Below are 21677 nucleotides of genomic sequence, written 5' to 3' on the forward strand. Positions count from 1 at the left end.
GATCAACTACGAATCAGTTGCTCATCAGCGCTTTGCTCCAGACACTGAAGCTGTGCTACACAGCCAGCATGGCAATGTGATGTCTACTAGCTGAGATGGTGATACAGTGTGAATGCGCTTTCTGGCACTTTCTTTGCCTGACAATCATCCTGGGAGGACAGTGTTTGATCCAAACCGAAAGGTACAGTTTCCATAGGGGGTACAGCCAGCCCTGCTTCCTCCTGGTCACCGTAATCTTTGGTGTCTGCTCCGAGTCAGGCGTAATCAGTCACACGCCGCCACATGTTTTGACACCTGTCCTGTGTGGTGTGCAGGAAGTAAGCATATTACTGCGCTGCAATCACACTTCCTTCCTTTGGAAACACACACAAAGACAATCAAACCCATCTTCACGTGAATTAAGACAGACAGGTGGATAGTCAGGAAGGGATTAAAAACGAGGCAGAGGAGAAGAAACGAAGGTTCCCTTACATTGTGCGGCTTTTTGAAAAGAGGGTTGGATGACTTGGGAGGCGAGTGACTGTTAATGGGAAGAAATGAACGTGCTTTACTGGTGGATGTGACAGGAAGAGACTGTTCTTAACAAGGCGTCAGAGTCAGTCAGAGTTACAGATCCATCACTTCTCGAGGCTGCTAGAAGGAAGGAGGGGAGACATTTAAGGATATTCAGAGAGGGAGAGAGGCTGTGAAGGGTAGAGAAGAAGAGGGAGAAAGAGGGATTTGAGTGTGGCTGACAGCACTGCATTTAATTTGGGCTGCCAGATCCTTTTTCATTTGACTCCCTCTCAACCAGCTTAGAGGCTGCGGAGGACTTGGAGGCGAAGGTTTGCCAGGATGTTTCAGATTAGCACTGATGTGCCACGTCACACTTTAAGCCGGCCTGTAATTCATGTTCAACAGGGGGATACTCACACATTACACTGTGCTGTGCAGGACGTGATTAATTGACTCACACTCTAATGTTGGGTGTAATTTGCCCATCCTCTGATGTGAAACTGACTTTATACTAGACTTACTGTATGTCGCCGTCCCAGGGATGTTATAATGGAGTCTTGGTTCTGAGCTGTGTAATTTTTATAAGTGAGGATAGAAGCTCAAGGATGTGGGAAATGCTTCAGGTAGTCTTTCCACTCAGTTGCATACAGTCTAATACTAAGGGAAAATGTAATGGGCAGAATAGTTGTTTTGCTCAAGGATGAATGGTAGACCAACTGATGTCATCCAAGCTGGGGGGTTAGGGTTAGAAAAGTTAGTTAAATGAGCATAGGGTATTGTGCTTTTCAGTGATCAAGGTCACACTGCCATCTTTTATTTAGCTCTACTTGATGCAGATATTTTGAACCTCTGCTCTTCTCTCTCCAGACGATGCTCTTCCTGGAAACTCTGGAGGAAGAGGAGGGCCAGGAAGGAGAGGGAAGGAGGGAGATGGCAGAAACTCTGCTGTCTGCCTTGACAGACAGACACCAGCAAAGACAGACATGGAGAGACAGGTAACACAATGTACAACCAACTTTTTTCTTTCTATCGGTCCTCAGGAAACACATGTTTGACAGATGTGTGGGACAGGTAAAGTAGGACATTCCCCCATCACACACAAATAGGATATATAACATATATTTATGTTTTGGGCAGAATATCTCAGAATTGTCCATTTAAATTAGATTGGCCCACACTGCAGCGCATTCGAGTTGTTGGTGAAACCATCAAAACTAATGGTGATTATTAACCCTTTCAGTTAATGATGCTATGGTCTTACAACATGCTCATTACAAATAAATAACAAACCCATGCATTGGGGTCAGCGGTCTTCACCCAGGATGTAAATAGATTACACGAGTGTCACAACCAAAGGACAAAAGAAGTTAATATTGGGAAACCCCCAATTTAGGACAATGAGACAACCTAAACTTTGACTTGAATTGCCATGAAATCACTTACAGTAAGGAGAGGTTACAGCCAAACTCATTTTCCCTCGAAGGACCAGAGCTATTGATCTGTTGAAGTATAAGAGTGACACCAAGTGATTTGTGTGCAGGCCTTACTGAAACAGTTCAAAACTTGACAAAAATGACAAGAAAAATGATCATGAATTCCCCACTACTTCTGCTTTGATTAAAGCTAGGTTTGGTTATCTTGAGAAGCTAGCAAACGTATGGTGGATTTTGAAATCATCCCAAACAAAAACGACACAGCTTAGTTTACCAAACCCTTAGAGTTATATCAAAGAAGTCGTCCAAATTGGTTACAGCCCATCCCTTTGGACCCCCTTACAAATCCAGTACCCCAAAACTATCACTATGAACGTGATCATGCTGAAAAGAAAGAACAATCATAGCTATTGTTAAAACCAACAGCTGTCGAGCTTATAGCCTGTGGAAAACTCCTGTGAGTCACTATCAGTCCGGCAGGTAGGGAGGATTTTTGAAGTGTATTTTTTGTCAGAGCTTTTGATTTATTATCTGATGTTGGAATGCACAACAAGGAGACGATTGTCGGCCGTTGCTGTAAGTGTATTGACAAGGATTCCTTTTGAAGACCTGATGTGAGTCCCACAGATACTCGGTGCTGTATTTTCTGTTTGTTTGTGGTCCTTGGGCCTGGCAGCTATCACAGCTATCACAACGACACGTGTGTCTTGGATAAGCCCGTTTTACTTCCTCCCTTCCAGATAAGGACAGAGAGCTCAAGGATAAGAACACTGGCCATTCATTCAGATAAAGGAGGGCCTTACACACACACACACACACACACACACACACACACACACACACACACACACACACACACACACACACACATACACACAGTGTTATTTTAGCTGGTCATTCTCTTCGTCAGTCTCCCCCTCAGCACTAGGAAGGACACACACAAACACTGGCATGCATGTATACACTACATCTGCATGCACATGTGTTTCGCTGCTTATTGTCTTTATCAACAGATTTGACCTCAGTGTCACACACACACAAACACACACACTTTGGACCAGACATGATCCAGAGCCTAAAGAGTGCCTGGGGCAGAATCCACAGACTACAAATTCCTGAAAGCAACATCTCTCCTTCTGAAAGATGTATGTCAACTTCCTGCTGTTTTGCTTCCCCTCACCTTTCCGCAGCGCCCCTCTGTTTTGAGTCCCCCACCTCCCCCACACTCAGTTGACCCTTAGATGTGCCCCATCCAGATGAGCCTTGTAAACAGGCTGTTTTCACACACCTTGCTATGCCGTGTCGACGCCCACCGCCTCACAACTCTGATGTAGGGCCTGCTCTGATAGTGCATTCCAGCTACAGGTGCTGAAAGCTAGAAACCATCCCACCCCAAACGTAACATCAGCGCTATCCCCCACCATCCCAGGTTCCCCCACCACCCACAATGCACTGTTACTAACTTTTCAGCCATGTCTAACCCCTCACCCTAAGATCCCGACAACCAGTATCACAGAGCAGGACAGGAAATGCTCCATCCTTGTCGGCGGGGCAGACAGACGTTTACTCTCTCAGCAGTGAAAGACTGATTAGATTAGTTTTGGAGGAGGGCAAGCGTCCCACACAATGTGTTTGAACTCCAGCTGCTCCTGATACCTCTTCTCCCCTTTAAACACATGAAATGTCTCTCCCTAACCCCCACCGCCCCCACTTACAAAAAAAAGTGGGGGGTCATCCTGTCAAGTGGCTGTCAACAGATCGCATTTACACAAAACTAAACACATGGCTGTGCGCAATGTTAAGTGGGACGTACTGGTACTGATTAGAGATTTGCAGCTGATGAAGGTTAAGGACGGCCTCGCTCGTTCTCTGAGGAAGAAGAAAACGTTTGTATTTTTTTTATGGAGACTACTAGAAGATAAAGTCATTGTTTGACAATTAGAGATGGAGAAAATCAGAGACACAGTGAGGGAATTTTGTTCAGTCAGATGTATTTGAACCTTCATTTATTCTCATAAAAGCACTCACCATAAGATGACTTTTGAAATTAATTTGCTGATTCTTTTTGCTGCTTTTTTTTTTTATTTATGGCGCGTCCTAATTAGTTTTCCACACAATATGCAACAGGCAGGCTTTTATCATAATACTGCCTTTTGTTTCCATGGTTTCTATTCAGCACATAATGCTTGCAAAAGGATGGAAAAGAAAAAAAAAGAATGATTGATGACTCTTGCTAGAGGCACATAAACATAAACAACCAGCACTGATTGATTAAGTTTCTCCCTGACTTTTGTTTCTTTGAACACCAGTTAAAGCAGCACTCTGCGCGCTGGAACGTGGGCCCGCTCGCTGCCATTTTCTGCCTCCGGGGCATTTTTAGCACGACCCAGAAGGAAAAGGAAGAGAAATTGGACCTGGTGACCAGTGGTTCTTCACGAGTGACTTATAGGCACTCAGAGTGAGTGATGCCTCGACTCGACCCGCTAGCAGAAGCACTCCATTCATTCACTCTGAGCCAACAAAGTTATGAGAGCTTTTTTATTCTTATGAGCTTTTCTGGTAACTGGGTTTTCCCGATGCACATGGTGAATTCTTTGATAGATGCTGCCCTCCGTGTCCCTTTGGTAAATGCCCCGTGAGTTCCCTGGAAAGAGATGGATTATTATGTGGGTGACTCGGGGAGCAGTTGAGTATGCCACACAGGAGCCGCAGATTTAAGAGCAAAGCACAACCTCCAGGGAACACGCCTATGATGCTATCTGGGATCTGAATGATTACATTATTTCTGCTTTTGAACCCCCTGGATGCGGTGACCTTATGGTGACCTTCGAGGGCCTAGAGGTCACTGCTCTGACCAACAGAAAAAAACATAAAAAAAGCTTTGTCACAGCCGGCGAGCAAACACCGAAGGGAACAGCTGCGAGTTTTGTACTGACCATGCAAACTGCTGTAGGCTTTGTAAGGTCATTATATGATAATGAAAATCATTACAGAATTACATGGGGGTTTAGGACATGAGAGCAGCGGGGAGGGGAGGGGAGGGCCACATTGGGTTTGATAAATGGACTGTGAAGGTGCCCATCTGGCCCTCTCTATGGCTTTTTCTTCCTGCTCTTTTATCCACTCTCGTCCTTTACTACCCCTCTTTCATTCCCCTCCTCTGTTCTCCAGCGGGCCGGTGTAAAAGCAAGCGGGCCTGTAGTGAAAGATTAACAGAGTGCAAACCCAACTCACCTCTGTGGAGGAGAAAAGAAGAGGGGAGACAGGCGGAGGTGTTTATGACCCAAGGCAGGGTTTGTGCATGACTTGGCAAACCCTGTCCTCCCATCGCTCAGTGTGGGCCGGTAGGAGAGTAGGCAGCCATTGACCTTTGGCATCGGAAACAGTTGGACAGCTCGGGATGTGAAAATAGCTGCAGTTTGGAGGCACTAGGTGTTTTTTGTTCAAAAGGCTTTGGAGATAATAAATAGCTAGGTTTCAAAAAGTCAATTCATTGGTTTCACAGACCCCTCCTCCTCATATTAGTATTGGTAGAAAATGGATGTGTGTTTAAAAAATGACAGGAAAACATTTAGCAGTGGCAACTTGCTGTATGCTGAAGAGTTCCTTAAAAATGTGTATTTTTATTATACTTTTGCTACTTATTTTCTTAGATCCTTTATGTTTGCACCACCAGACACTAAATCGAATTCCTTGTTTGTGTAAACGTATCTGGCAATAAACTTGATTCTGAAAAATACATGTTAATCTAGAGAAAATGTACGTGATATTAGACTGCATAAATAAACTGCATATTTTCAATTTCTTTAATAATTCAAGTAACTAGTTATTAGAGCATGTAGTTTTAAAAATTTTAAAATTTAGTTTTATGTAATTTTAACATTTTGTTCACTTTGGATTGTATCACAGTTTGCACACTTTCCCTTACATTTTTTAATTTAAAATAAAAACAAATTGCCATTTTTCTAGTCCATTGAATGCAGAGGCACATTTTCCTCCTCACATTTCCATTTTGGTTGCCCTTTGAAATGACCTGAGCCACATGGTACAGGTTAGGGGTGTACTATAATAGCTGTACACTCAGAATTCGTGGCGTAGTACATCTGTCGCTTGTGTTTATTACTTTTCTCCAACTTGTTGGGAGTTAGTGAGGTCTTTATCCCAAGACAAAGGCTACATCAGCTGACATGGCAAGCAGATCTAAAGGACCGAGAAGGAGGTCCACGTGTCCACAGCTGCACTCATCACTCAACTGTCCAGCTTGACCCTCGACCTGTAGGGCCGTCCCCCGGCATCCATTGGCTTTATGTTTCCTTCCATTGTCATCCTCTCTTGTCTTCACCTGGACTGGGCGCTGATACACAAAAGGTCCAGTCTGTCATCAAAACCAGGGGTCACCGGGGGCCAGAGAGCCGAGGTTGAAGCCGTGCCCAGCCGGGGATGACCCCACCAGTGATGTCAGCTACCAGTTGCACCCCTGCGGAGAGGCATAGACAGAAAAAAAAAGCAGGAGAGAGACCTTCATTGGCTGGCACTTCATTCCAGTAGTGGTGACATTTCTTTTGTGTTGCCCCTGACAGACCCCGCCTCGACTCCTTCAGTGGGGTGGGTCAGGGAGTTAGCAGACAATGGAGGTCCCCCGGTCCCAGATGGGAGTTAGAAAGATTGTCAACGTCGTGTCCACAATAAAGACGGACAGACCACAGCCTTGTCTAATGTGGCCAATGACCTCCTCAAAGGCCTAGAAATGGAGACACCATACTGCAGGGATTACTTTCAAGCCATATACAACTCACTCTCTTTATACACTCAGGGGTCTGCTCGGCACAGGTTCCCATAGATCTCGAGCAAAGCCGTCATCTATCCAGCTGTCATTGCAGAAGTACATGGGTGGGGTTTCTGACTAGCTGCTACGTGAATGGGTTCGGGAACGACAGTTTGTGCGGTTCAGTTAAAACACTGTGGCGTCAAGCATCAACATTTAATTAGTGAGACTGTTGTTTGTGTTTGGTGTGGCATCAAAAACCAAAGTTCTAGTGGGCGGAAGGTCGTCCGGGCATGATGTCAACCAGGCCTGTGTGATGTTAGTTGCTACCTGAGTTGACAGGTTAATCAGATCTCCCAGACATCACATTTGCCTCTTCATCGCCCCTACAACCGTCCTGTTTTGCAAGCAGATGAGACAGGGGGAGCTCAGTCTGTTTACCTTGGCAAACAGTCTCGTTGGCTGCTGCGTTGTTTCTTTTTACGTCAGGGGTTTTTAGTCGGTGGGCAGACACCTGTGTGCGTTGGGTGGAACTCCCATCCCACAACCATGTTCTCTAACTGTGTTTTTCTTCGTACCACCTACTTTTGCCGTCATCGTCATTGCTGTGTTTACTTGGTTCAGGGCACTGTAGGAGAAAACAAATAACTACATGTCATGTGTCTCTTTCATCGACGGCCAGCCTGTAATTAGTGCAAGCGCGGCGGTTAGCCTGAGACGCTGTCGTCTAATTTGTCTGTTTTTATCTAAAACATGTCTGTGTGGTCCCTGAGACCGTATACATGCGTGCAGTGAAATCGCCTGTGGCCTATGTGTTTGTGAGGTGTGTGTTTGAGTGTGCTTGATTGTAAATTATGAATTCTTCTCTCATGCACCAGCCTCTGTTTAGCAATCACTCAGATATGCATGACATGTCCTGACCTCAGCAGAACCTCACAGCTGCTGTTACCGTAGTAGACTCACTCCCATCCTAGTTAGCTCCCAGGCTGGAAAATACTTCAGATTATGTCTTATTCTTGCAGGAATGTGCTTTGAATAAGATGACTGATGATTGTTACCTTCTACTTACTGTACAAACAAGTTATTCTCGTGTAAATATGCACTTATCTCTATCTCGCATTTTCTCAAACAAGTCGGTAATTGGCTGTTGAGTTACAAGCTTTCTCTCGTTTTGTGGTTCGCTGTTGGAATGGCAGACTTGCAACTGGCAGCGATCAGTATCACGTTCTCTCTTTGTTAATTGTCTCTGCTTATCCTTCATTGAGTCACAACTGCATTAAATCGCTCACAGGCTTTAATGGAAACAATCATTTCATAATTACGCATTTCACAGTAAGAGCTTGGCAATTCCATGTGGCACAGAAAGGGAGAAAGAGAGAGTTAAAACTGTCATTAAAAAGTCCCACAGACCTTTAAACGCACTTGTTGCTGAGACAGTTGCCCATTAAATGCTGCCCTTTTTTTAATATGGAAACAAGATTTGTGTTTGGAAAAGACAATGTGGTGAGCAGAGAGGGGGAGTGTATGGGTTTGGACCTGTTTTACTAGTTGTCAAGAAAACCAGGACATTCTTTCTGGTCAAAACCAACATCCCAGAGAGCTGATAGAGCATGATTGGGTGAGGGTGTGTGGCATGTGGAGCGAACGGCATAGCATTATGGGTCGGCAGAGGGTGTGCTCGCCAAAAAACACTGTTATTAGAGTTTAGCTCATCTAAATCATGTTTGTTTTTGGTTTGATGGCAGAGCTCATTAAAACGCAACATTGAAACTATACCAATTTGGGATTTTCCACTGAAATAATCTACATTTTCAGAGTTACGTAAACTAATACAACAAGGACCCTAAGAAAGTCAAGTATTAAATGTAAACATCAATAACAAACAATGGTCTGAACCTTGTTTTTTTGTTTGATTTGTAACCGCCACTTTGATATTTATGTTTTGTTTGGGTCATTAATATTTATATCACACAATTAACTGAAGAAAATGTATGCCTTGTTTAAACACACGTACATTATACATGCATACACCACATGCTCCATCCTTTTCCCTTTTTCTCCACCTCATCTACCACTACCACACCACCTGGGCGCCCCCCTCCTGCCCACACACCTCCACAGATCTTTTTCCCCTCCTCTGTTAATTATAACCTACACCGCTGGAACACTTCATTTCATATCAAGCATATTGTCTCTTCAAGGCTGGCAGGCAGGTCATAAATTATCCTGAAGGTGAGGATGGAAGTTGGAGGAGATAGTTATGAAAATTTCATCTGTCTGCCGTAGCGGCCGCAGCTGCTCCTGTCACCAGCCGTGTGCTGGAGGAATTACACCGGGTCAGCGTTTGTGTGTACGCGCGTGTTCTTCAGTTTGTGCATATGCGCATGAACACATGTGAAGTTGCATTGTGCACATGTACACAGCACACACACACGCAGGTCTTTGTGTGGCTCTAAATGTGTCCCCTTTGTGCGTGTCCCTGTGTGTGTCGCTGGGCCAGTGTGCACAGAGGGTTGGCCAGGTAAGACCCGCCTGTCAGTGTGTGGAACATCTCTGGCGTCCCTGTCACCCCGGGGCCCCCGGCTCTGCCCCGAAGCAGGGAGACTGGGAGGGGGGGACAAGCTCGCAGGGCGGTCCCCAAGCTGTCTCTGTTCATTACCGCTACAGAAATGGGACGTGGCCGGCAGGTGGCCAGACCTTTAGTCCTTACCTACTGTGATCATCTGCTGCTCCGCTCTGTGTACGTGTGTCTGTGTGGGGGGGTCTGCAAGTGTGTTTGAGAATGAAAAAGAGTCCCATAACTTATGTATTCGAGCAGGGAAGTGCATATTTTATGTTTGACCTATGAATGCGTCTTTGACACAGTATGGCATGGCATCATTGTGCCACATCTCTTAATGGCTGTGCTTACATATTTACAAATGTACAGAAGTTCTGCATTCGGAGAGATGGGAGTGCTGCTGTGTGCACTTTTCCTGACAGAGCGCAGAGCATCTTTTCTCGGCAGACAGCCACTCCAAGTGGCAATTAGTAAGAAAAGAAAAACACAGTAACCCCCCCCCTCGTCCCCTCCTACGTCAATCTGCAGTTTCCTGCAAAAATTCTATTAGGGCCAAAGTCCATAGCTGTTAATTACAATTCTAACTAGCTTGCCTCCTGACGAATGGATGGCTTCAGCAGCGATGTAGGATAAAAGGGATATCAGCGATTTCACTTCCCTGTACAAAGGCAGCCTCTGAAATGGGTCATCAATCCCATAGTGATAAATGTCTGGTGGAGTAATGACTCTCTTATCGGCGCCGGATTACTGCAGATATTTGTAATTAGTGTAGCCACACAAGTCCCCGACAGATGTTTTTGAGGCGGCACAATATTGAATCCTTGTTTTAGCGCTAAATGGGAACTTTCTGCAAAGAATAGGGATAGTTAGAGCTATTGTGCTGCGGCAGACATAGGTGAATCTGGAGAACTGAGAGCATGTTTTGTCAGTGGGAAAGTGTTATGCTGCACACACACTTCAGAACTCACATATCTGTGGAATCACATATACACACACTCACACTTAAGCTCATGACCTGATAACTAAATACACAGCCTGAGGTCCATCCTTCAGCTATTGAGCTCAGTCGTCACATGACTGTGAGAGCCAGGAGGCTCCTCTTCTCCTCCTGTTCCTCCTCCTCCTCTTCCTCCTCCACCTCCTCCTCCCATCCCAGCCCCAGAGGTAGCCACTGCTACGCCAGGGGGAGTGAACGATTCACTTTTAACTTCCATTTCTCATGTTTTGGGTCGAGATTCACTAGCCGCCCTGAAGTTTTTTTCTCCTTCCTCCTCTTCCAGCTCTCATGAAATCACAATGTGATGTATTCAGCCTGAGGTGTAGCTCTATTCACAATGCAGTTTGACACTACGAAGCCCTGCTCCCCTCTGCTTTCACTGTGCATCTGTACAGACGGACTGCTGACAAGTCTGTACCCCTAACACAATTGTCCTAGCTCTAGTCGACAGCTACTTTGACTAAAGATGTTTAATACACACTTAAAAAATGGATTCAATTCTGTCCCCCTCCATAAATATGTTTAAATAAAGATATATGTATTCTAGAGAAATTATGCTTATGAATCCTTTGTGTCTACATTTGGGTGGGGGATGCCAAGATATACACTCACCAACCTACTGTCCGACACACAAACTTATACACACACACACACACACACACACACACAGACACACACACACACACACACCACAACCTGCCCGCCGCTGACAGACGTGTAAGCAGATGCAGCCAGAACTGGTAATGGCAGGTGATTATAAGTGGCACACGTGCCAAACTAATTAAACCCCTGGGTTGACAGCAGCATTTGGTGGCACTGGCATTCTGGCATGCTGGCATTAGAATAATTGTAGCAGCAGCACATTTCACCTGCGAGACTGCAGCTAACAACGTCATTTATTTTACAGCAGGCTGCACTGGATGCTGCTACAGAGGCCCGAGTTAGCTTGCCTTAGCTTGGACATGAATGGCAACCTCTGGCACAGATGGGACAACTTCTCTCTGTCTGTTTGAGACACATTATTGTTCAGTTTTTTGGTTTAAAACTATTAAAAAGGGCAAAATTATTCATACTTTTTCGAAATGTTTAACCGACTCCTAAATATTTGACTTTTTGTTTTAATGCGTAAATATATTGCTTGGGTAAAATTGGTTGATAGAAGTTGATGGAATAAGTTTTTAGAAGTGATTTAAAGGAGGACAAAGAGTCATCTGGTCTGATTATTCACCTCTGCATGTCCCCTACTTAGGACACATTGCAGCAGGCAGGCAGGAAGACAGCAGACAAGGATAGGAGGACGGGTCCCTCAGTTCATTCAGTTCTCAGGTCATCACTTTCCAGCTGGAGGGCTGGAGCTGTGAGCCCACCTCACAGAGGTCAGCGCTGTGCCAGGAGGTCAAAAGCTGCACACATTCTCTGAATCTCCACATGTACAACTGTCTCTCTCTCTGCCACCTACACACACCTGGAGGGTTGAGTAAGAACTCTGACATACCTTCAGTTATGTGGAAACTAATAACCGACATGACTGATTCCTGTGATTGCCTTATACTGCAGGTGTGGCTGGGCCAGGTGCACACTGTGTGCTTCACAAGGTGTGTGCACTCAAGGCGAATCAGATACAGTAACATGGAAGTGTAGAAGTGAGTCGGTTATGCATGGTATGCACAGTCATTGCATTTTTTTGTCAGGTAGATTAATGAGTTGTGGCGTGGCACATCATAGGCTTTCATGTGATCTCCAACCAAGACCTCAGACAGCCATTCTCTAATATTTCCACGCTGTAAATCAAAGATGTGGCAAATGTATTCTATTTCCTCCAATAGGCTGCACTGTCTAGTCCGCTTGGACATAATTGCCTCCTTAGATATCACTTGCTGAAACATCACTTACACTTTTCAGGTTTATTGCCCATACACAGACTGTGTTCATTCTCGATAGCTTCTGTGTTAATCTGGTTGTAGAAGAAGTGAAAAATCAGCTCTTTGAAGGCACAAGTAAGTGGCCGATGGCAGCTGATAGCTGGGGCTTAGTGGATCCTCATTATGTGCTGTAGCAAGCTGATTAAAACATTTGATTTGTTCCCTGTATGTGTGTGTGTGTGTGTGCGTGTGTGTACGTGTGCGTGTGAGCATACAGTCAAGTGTCTGTGTGTGTCCTGTGCGTGCGTGAGAGTACACATACATGTGTGAGTGAGGAGGCCTTCGGGCTGTTGCGGTGTGTTATCTGTTTTTTCAACCTTGTCATACTAATTACAGTCCGTATTTACTTACGTTCTCTTTTTGTTTTCTGCCCTCGATAGGCATCTGTGAGTGCCTCTGCCTCGGCTGTTCTCATTAACAAACTGATGAAGTGTGATAGGTCTATCTAGTGATGATACAGGGAGCGTTTCCAAAAAAAGAGGTCATGATACAAATGTTGTCAGCTGTTTGCAACCACAAAGAATTACGCTCCTGTTATCAATGGCGCTGTGATTGTGATTTTGCCACTGAGTCTTGGTTGGGGAAATTCTCTACATTCGAATTAAAGCTGATTGATAAAAGGTACTCCATTAACATTAATCACAACCCTTACAGTATAAAAAGGGACAACTTGAGGTAGGGATGTGAAATGATTACCAATAAAGAACAAGCTGAATAAGAGCTCAAAAAAATGATTGTTGTTAATCTTTATTTTGCCCTCTGAAAATAGGGATTGTTTTCTAGTTTGTTTGTTTTTTTATCACTGAAATGAAGCATTCTGAGATTGTTTACTCCTTGCTTATACAGTTCACATACATTTTCTATTGCCTCATGTTAAATGGGCAAAAGCCAGAAGTTTTTGAACAGCTGACTGCCTGTTTCTGACGTACAGTATTTGCATTTGCTCCCATTATGAGAAGCTCAAGCAGCTAACAGCCTGATTTGAAAGTCAGCAACAATTCCAATGCAGCATATTTTTTACTCTTTTGTCTCCTGTTCCTCTTGTGTTGCTGACTCCACGACCAGTTGTTGACCTTTTTCAAGTTACCGATCATGTTCGCTGCACGGGTCGCTCACCACATGTCACCGGCGAAAAGACGGATGGACCTGACCACACCCTGGCTTTTTTGGAAAAGGCTGTTTCTGATTAACCAAAACCCCCTTCAGTTAACTAAACGGCTAACAGCAGAATCAACAACATCATTATGCGAGTCCGTGTGTGTTAGAGAGCCACAGACACACTTACAATAGGACTTGGTAAATGGTTAAACTGAACAGGAAGCTGTGTGAGGATGCGTGGTGGGGTGAGCAGGGTAAATCACCGACAGCTGAGTTTTATATGGGAGAGGTGGGTGGTAGGGTGTGAATGGTTTTATAAGAGTGCGAGTGACTGATTCCCAGACACAGAGCACAGTGCATCCTGAATGGGTAAATGGCATTTATTCAGCCGGTTAGTCTGGGAAAACATATGGTGCCATTTGGAGGCCCAGACTGGTGCACGCTGTTCTCCTGTAATTAGACTGGCCCAGCAGAGCAGCTACATAACTGCTTCATGATAACCGCCCTACTGTAGCCTACAGTGCCGCTGCCACACAGCCCTGGCTACAGCACAGGACCAGCACACCGCATTACACATCCTGTTAACACACTGTTCAACACCAGCGAACAGCAGTCACACCACAGCTCTGGCAGCTGTGCACCAAGGGCCAGACTCACCGGGTATGTATGTGAAAGCACAAACAAAAAAACGATCTGCAACTTTAATTCTATTCATGTTTGCTACATGCATTATAGCTACGTCTGGTTTGCACGGGCAGCAACTGGGAGTGGGACTGGCTTCCTGGGGTATTCTGGGAAACAAGGATAACTTAATAAGTGCAGTGGGTTTTCAGAAAAGAAATTCAATATAGCCATGTCTGTTACTAAAATTGTAATACGTATTATGTAAGAATCATTTATAGAGAGGTTGAATTCATTAAGTACACTTTAAGAAAATGGCAAGAAAAGATGCAAGAAAGTATCGCTATAAAAAACTTAAGCCGCCGCAGTATAAATGTCAAATCAAAGCGTATGCACAGCAGCTCTGTGAATGTCAAGTTCAAGTTTAATGACAACACGCCTACAACCTCCCATCTGCACTTGGGTTGGTCAGTTATTATTTTATATGTAATAAAACATTGCGTTCCTTTACTGGTAGTCCTGTTTCTTTTTCTAATTTGATTTTTTTTCCTCCACCGTATAAGAGCTGATTTATTTGAAGAGCTCTTTGTTGGTAGTCTGACATGTTTCAATGGATACTGTATGTCACAAAGACACAAACTCAACTTTAGTTTGATTAACCGGCATATTTGGACATGAACAGCCAATTTGCCTGCGAGAACTTTGCATTTTTGGCGATTATTGCAATGGATTTCCTGCAAAAAAACATGAAAACTTGACATTTTTGAACATGATTGCGATATTTATCTGGTCTTAGGTATTTTAGCCCTGTGATAGACCAGCAACCATGCCAGGATATACATAATGCCTTGCCAATGAGCACGATAAAGCCCTTTCATCATATCATTAGCCATCACTTGCACCTGCTTTGTGTAACATGGTAGAATACCTTGTATTCTTTCTTTTTCCTCCTTATTATCTTAGCTCTCTTCTATTTTTAATCACTCCCCACCCTCCCTTCCTCAGGATCAGAGGAGCAGATTGTGTGTCGAAGGTGTGGGTTGTGTTGGCAGGGCTGTGGGGGCGTCAGCTGGGCTGTTGTCCCGTCAGGGGGGAACAGGCTGGCAGCCCGGCGGGAAGGCCCTGTTAAAGATACACTGCTGGGAATCGGACTGAGCCAGCGCCCGGTCCAAAACCGCTACACACACACCCACACACCCACACACACACACACACACACACACACACACACGCACATGAACACACACACACTGGGAGGGATTGGTAAGGAAAGTGGTGGGGGTGTCCAAACCTGCGATAAAGACATTTCCTCCCTCATTTATAAAATCTGACACCAGCAGTCTGCCCTCTTATTCTCCCTCATCAACTTCCCTTCACAATGAGAGATGCACACACACACACACACACACACACACACACACACACACACACACACACACACACACACACACACACACACACACACACACACACACACACACTGTTACAATAGTAGCAGCGGATTCTTTAATGTCTGGTTGATAAAAACATGTAGAACTGTGCCTCTTTTCCCCTTAAAATTAAATATATTATTAAAATTACTAATGATATGGGATATAGTTTCCATTGGTCACGCATGACCTCTTAGCAACTACAATAATCATTGTATCATAATAAATATACATACCTCCTCTCACCCAGGCCTCCTTGGTTCCACTAATCGCCTATTTGGCAAAAAAGCAGCAAAGCTACAATACAGTTTCACAACGTCCTTCCAGATACTTCCAGAAACCTGTATACACTTTAACAGATGCTACTTTTGGTGTTTTCCCTAGACAGTTTGTAAATCCGCACATAAGATTTGAATACCTCAGTGGACTTGGCGGTCATTTAAGGGTACAGCTACCATTGTCGCATGTTTCTCCTCACATTAAAGACCAATTATGTTCGGCTAACACTCCCTCAACACGCACACGTTCAGTAACACACTGTACTACATACGCTCTGTGTCCAGAAGGGGCTTTCTGTGTGGCATGCTATTCTCTTGTTGTCTGTTTAGCAAGTACAGCATGTGAGAGCTCTGCCAAATTTGCATATGCCGCCATGTATATTTCAGCAGCGTTTAAGACACACATCACCGACAGTGAATTATGCATGGGGCTGGTACAGTGGAGGTGCTTGTTTTCTGTACTTGTGAAGGGAAATTGAACTGTGTTTTCTTCTGACGCTCAAGGCCCAAGGCCCATTAAAGCGCACGGAGCAGGCAGCCGCTAAATGGACTGGTGGACTACATGGTATTCCCCTCCAACAACGGGAGCCTGGCACAGAGAGAAGCATTCGACAGGTTATGACAGCTAGGTAATAGGATTCCCACCTCTCCAAAGGGACTGTCTGAGGTGCTGTTGTAGTATCCTTGTAGACCACTCCGTCTTTCTATATGTGAACGTGCACGTGTGTTTGTTAAATGCGGCGCTGTGGCAGAGATGAGTGACTGAATAATTCAAAACTGGCATGTCTCACAAAATGATGCAAACCCGTGCATGGATTGTCAGTGGGAGGAATAGAGTGTTGCAGTAAAGACAGCCTAAAAGGCTCTTATGCATTATAGACAAGCCTTTTGAAAATGTTTTCTCATATGCAAATGGAACACACACACACTGCTGCAATCTTTCCCCCCCGTTCACTGCAAATCCAAATGAGGCATAGGGCTGTTTATGTTTATATTACACTGTGCGGAGAGGAGGGGACGGGTGTTGGTCGAAGCACATGAAAGATATGATAAAAGACACAATTGGCTACTATCAATGTTTACTTCAAAGAATGGAGCTGTGGCTTTGCCTGCAGTTGTGTTCTCGTAAGCCACCTCTGGACTAAGGGAATAGACGGCAGTGGATGAGCATAATTAGATATGTCATTTAAGACACCTATGCTGTCCCACTGCTCTATATTTATCCACTTGCCCGTCTCTAACAGGCCCTCGGGTCAACACATTGTGTCCCTACCTGTCAGCTCAGCAGTGGACGGGACATATGCGGTGATACCGACAATATAAACCCACCTGCTAGTCACCGTGCCCTCTCCTCCTCCTCCCTTCTGCCTCACCTTGCCACTGGATGCAATTCATATATTCCTGTTACAGCAGCCATGTTTAGCTTGGCTTAGCACCAGTGAATCTGCCATTTACAGAGTTTGTTTTTAGCCACCTCTGCGTGGCAAATGATGATAAGCCTAGCCCGTAATAAACAATCTCGTAAACAGCTCCTGCAGCTCAGCCCTTAATGGCCTTAGGGGCTTGTAAGAGCTTTATAACACCTTTATTACCCCTTTAATGGCCGAGAAGCTGTGAGCTATAACATAAGTTAACACTAATTTAATTTCCTGACATATATTGGCTTTATGTTATCTTTAGGTTTTGGTTATTTTGCCAACTTCATTGATTTCATACCTTCTGCAGGGGGTCTTGCTTAATGCATTGGGACACCAAAGGGAAACTATATTCAACACAACGCCTCAATTATTTCGCCACTTGGTATTCAGTGGTTAGAGAAGAGGAGAAACCATTACTTTGTTAGCCAAGAGCACACATCCACTCAGAACAGACGAAAGGGCCAGCATGGGGAATAGAGATATTTGATGTTGAATCTCCCCCTATTTACAGTAGGATGCCTGAATAAACGTGTTCAGAAGCTGGAGAGAAGCATTATGACCCATAACCCTGAGGTATTTGAAATGGAACAGCAGGACTTACTTTGAAAAAGAATAGGAGATGTGCTCTGGGCTCACTGTTTATACCTTGATGTGATTTGGACTGAAAATATAAAAAAGCCTGTTTATCTGTTCTTTCCCTTTCGTTTATGGCTGAAAATTGCAGGGTTTAGGAACAGATACAGTACACTGCTCTGCTGGCAGTGGTCGGAGAAAAGGAATTCTCCTCTTTTGCTTAGTGTCTGAATCATGTAGAAAATGATTCAACAAGTATTTATGTGTACGTTTACATCTTATCTTTAGATATAAACACATTTTAATATTATTTGTTAAGGATTTTTATAGGTAAGAGTGGACTTTTTTTACAAGGTACAGATTTTCCATCCCACAATGCCCTCTCTGCAACATTTTCCCATTATGGTTTATTAAACTAACTCTAGGGCCTGGCTATCTACTTTTAGTTTCTACTTCTTTCTCCAAACACCAATTTCAAGCCTCCCTCAATTATTCTTTTGTCTGAGAAGAAGTAAGGTATCAATCTTTTATGTTTTTTGAAAAATCTGATGAGTGCTATTTGCAGGATCTCCTGCTTCGACAGAGATTGTGGAGATGGAGAGAAATACGAAATTGCAGAGTAAATCAATACGGGGCCAGTAATGTTAGGGGGATCCCCTTTCAAAGAGCAGAACTGAATTTGTACGCCTTGTGTTTTTGATCTCTTACTGTAGTCATTTCATTCCAGGCACAGTTGTTATCATAGTTGCTGTTGTTTGTATGTTATTTCAGCTTCTTTCCCAAGTAGCTATTTTGCAATTTGGACAAAAATACAATTAAAGGCCCATCTGTTTCCAATGATCCTAACGTCAGACAGATGGGGTCTGTCTATTGAAGCCATGCTCAGATCCTGGCAGGTTAGAGGCTCCGCTAATGAACATGCTAAATACGCGCCCAAGCTGATTTTATCATAACAAGGCCTGTATGGGCTAGAATGGATAAATGTTCTTTTTCATGAAGTTAAGCCTTTGCACTTTAGCTTTGGCGATAGTCCGGGAAGAGGAAAGTACTCATGCTTATAGGTATTCGCCTTACGTTAAGTACGTTTCAGTTGCATTCGGGATGCCAAGTCTCATGAGAGTTAAAGTAATACAAAAAAGAAACAGCATGTCCACATGATTGGAAGCAATGTGTCCAGTATTCCACATACAGTACACATGTAAACTCAAAATATTGTTTTGACTGATGACAAAACAACAATTTATTTCCTATAGCACAAAACTTCAGAGTACCATGAAGGCATGTTTTCAGCTTGAGAATCCCAGGTCCCGAACGGGCCCCTAACCACTAAACCTGACAATGTTAGTTAGTGTTTTGTGGGACATGCAATCCTGATTCTGGTTGAGCTCTGCTGGGCCACTGTAAAGACCACAGTACTTTGTAACCTTTGAGGAGTCATGGGATTTGTCACAAGCTTTCACTTTCAAACTCCTCACATTAAGCTTCAAACCGCTGACCCTATGCCTGACCAATTATAGAAGTCAAAGTAAACCTCCCAATCTCACACTGATCCCTTATGCAAAGCTCATGTATGTACTGTAAACAGATCAGCCACAATCATGTATGTTATAGAGTTGTCGTCATTCTTCCAGTCTGATCCTGTTTCTTTCTGGCCAACGCAGCAGTAATCACTCGAAACAAAGAAAGTGCTTTTTTGTACATTTTTTTAGATACAATAGCTTCAAGAACTGCTACTAAAACTGTGCAAAAGTAAACAGGTTAATCCCATAACCTTAAGGTAATAATACATCATACTGACAGCTGTCCAAATGTGTTTAGGTAATTGTAACAAATACACTGCCCCACCCTGTTCTGTCTATGGGAGACACTTGTGTGGATGTTAGACACAGTCGGATCAGGTTTTCTGGGGACTAAGACAAGGTCTGCGAGTGATTGATCACACCGCGTGGAGCCTGACGGACTCAGGTCTTCAGTGAAGTACAAGCACACATCCACTCCTCTAGCCCTCCAAGCATGCAAGCACAAACATTTCTAACACAGTGATTTTACCTAGAAATAAGCCTGAGGGCTCTGACCAAAACACTTTCTAATATAGGAAAATTGAGCTGCTTTGAACTTTGGGGTTTTTGATAACTACTTGGTATGCTTCCTGGAGGATAACCTGTGGGCTTGGCTTCCCAAGCTTTAATCTCTTTGATTAAGTGCCAGGGCAGGATAACTCGGCACTCAATAGGCCCTTTACCTTCCTAATATCCCCACTGTCCTGGGCTTGAAAGCGCCAGTGCTTTCAACTCTCAGTAGGTGCATTTTTAGCCCTCCCTAGACTCCTCTTCAGATAGTTGTTTTCAAAGTTTGGGCCAATAACCTCCTTCCTGTCTTTGCCCTCTCCCTTGTCCCTCATCCTGTTTGAGGTCAAGATGTCCTCTGTTATTTTGCTCTGTTTATGCATTATGATTCATATCAGCACAAGGGTGCACGTGGTACAGTGCAGTGCCTCCTTGCCTCCCTTTCAGCTGTGTCGGGCTGACGGCAAGGCCACGGCCTCCACAGATTAGCAGGGCTCAGAGGAGAGGAACAGTTGCTGGGGTAATTATGCTGAGAGTTGTGGGTTGCCAGATGCAGGATGAGACTAGCGCCTTGGTTTCATACTGGCAGATCAACCCTAGAAAGCTGCAGCTAATTGTGCATACATGGTTTAGCCCACCCAAAAATCCAATCATCACAACCATCTTCCAGGTCATGTTGAAGTATGCAAATGTTTCCTTGTTAAGTCACACTGTCTCTTGCCGGAATGCTAAAGGAAGTATATTCTGACTTAAGTCATTTTACCTACATTTCCCACTGAACAACTTTATTTATGATGGTTAAAAACGGTTGTTGACAGTGGATTATTTACAAACTGTGATCAACCCATTTACTGTTCGAACTTTTTTTTGTAAAGAATTGTATTAATTTAAAGCTATTTATCAGATTTTGACCAAGCCTTCTTTTCCATGACAAACACAGGAATTTGGGGGATTTAGGTTTTAAAAAAGCTTGAATCTTGGGTGTTTTTGGCCCTTAAATTCAGAAGACGTCTTGAGAGTCATAAACCCATTTCAGTCAAACCGCTCAGCTTGCATTTTTACATAACTGAAGCCGTGCTGTATCTGTTTAAGTCTTTTTCTCATCTGTTTGTGATTCATACATATTTGAAATGTATCATGATCTGGGCCCAAAGCCAAGCATTTGTTTTGTGCAACTATTTTCTGCTTTTTTTATGGGGAATTGTCATAAACCTTGAAGAGTAAATGAGCTTGTTTGGTTGGAGAAAAACTTCAGACTTCGAATAACTGGCTCATATTTACTGCATCTCTCGCTTGATGGCTGTTATGATTGGCTCTGCGTTTCTCAGAAAGAGCGTTTGTTATTTTCACTGCAGCTGCCCAAAGAAAGCCACTGGATTTTGATGCAGATAGAAAACAAGACACATTCTGAAATTGGCTGACCCTTCCCGGCCCTCTGTACCCTCTCTGCCCTCACCGCGGAGATATGAGGGCACTTTGACATACTTCTGAGGCATCTTTTTGTTGTTTCTCATGGGTAAATTCTGCTCAATGTTATTCCCTGTGAACCCCCTCTCCACTCACAGACACACGGACACACACAAATACACTATGTAACCGAAACCAGTCCACGTCTAAATCCAGAGTTTTCCTTCACACACATCAAATATTGTATAATAAATACAGTTAAAGGATCACAGCTGGGACCATATTTAGATTTCTGCTTACATTTATAATCTAAGACAGTGGCTTTAACCAAAGGGCTGTAATGGTTGTTTTTCCCACTTTAACTATTTTCTAATTCTTCTGTTTGCTTTCATTATTTCTCTGCGCATCCGTCTTAAAAGTGATTTATGCCTTGTTGATGCTGTAGATTAAAGTCACAAGAGAGGGAGATTTTGAAAGCATAAACAAAGAGAAAGACTTTAATGTGGAGACTGCAGAGCTACTGCAGCATGCTCATTTAAAATGTGTATGTAATCCTGCATCGTTAGTATAACCATTACTGAGCAAAACATTTGCAGATTTGCTGTCTGGAGGTT

General features: G+C 43.9%; 1 protein-coding gene across 1 annotated transcript in view; it reads left to right on the forward strand.

Moving 5' to 3' along the window:
• Nucleotides 1-21677, forward strand: part of fto (FTO alpha-ketoglutarate dependent dioxygenase) — a 116547-nt gene that overhangs the window by 50283 nt on the left and 44587 nt on the right. The window contains exon 8 of the mRNA XM_063882507.1: nucleotides 1363-1490. Coding sequence (XP_063738577.1) covers nucleotides 1363-1490 — 128 coding nt within the window. The remainder of the gene's footprint in view (nucleotides 1-1362; nucleotides 1491-21677) is intronic.

The sequence above is a fragment of the Eleginops maclovinus genome, chromosome 4 (assembly GCF_036324505.1).
Source record: "Eleginops maclovinus isolate JMC-PN-2008 ecotype Puerto Natales chromosome 4, JC_Emac_rtc_rv5, whole genome shotgun sequence".
In the NCBI taxonomy this organism is placed as follows: domain Eukaryota; kingdom Metazoa; phylum Chordata; class Actinopteri; order Perciformes; family Eleginopidae; genus Eleginops; species Eleginops maclovinus.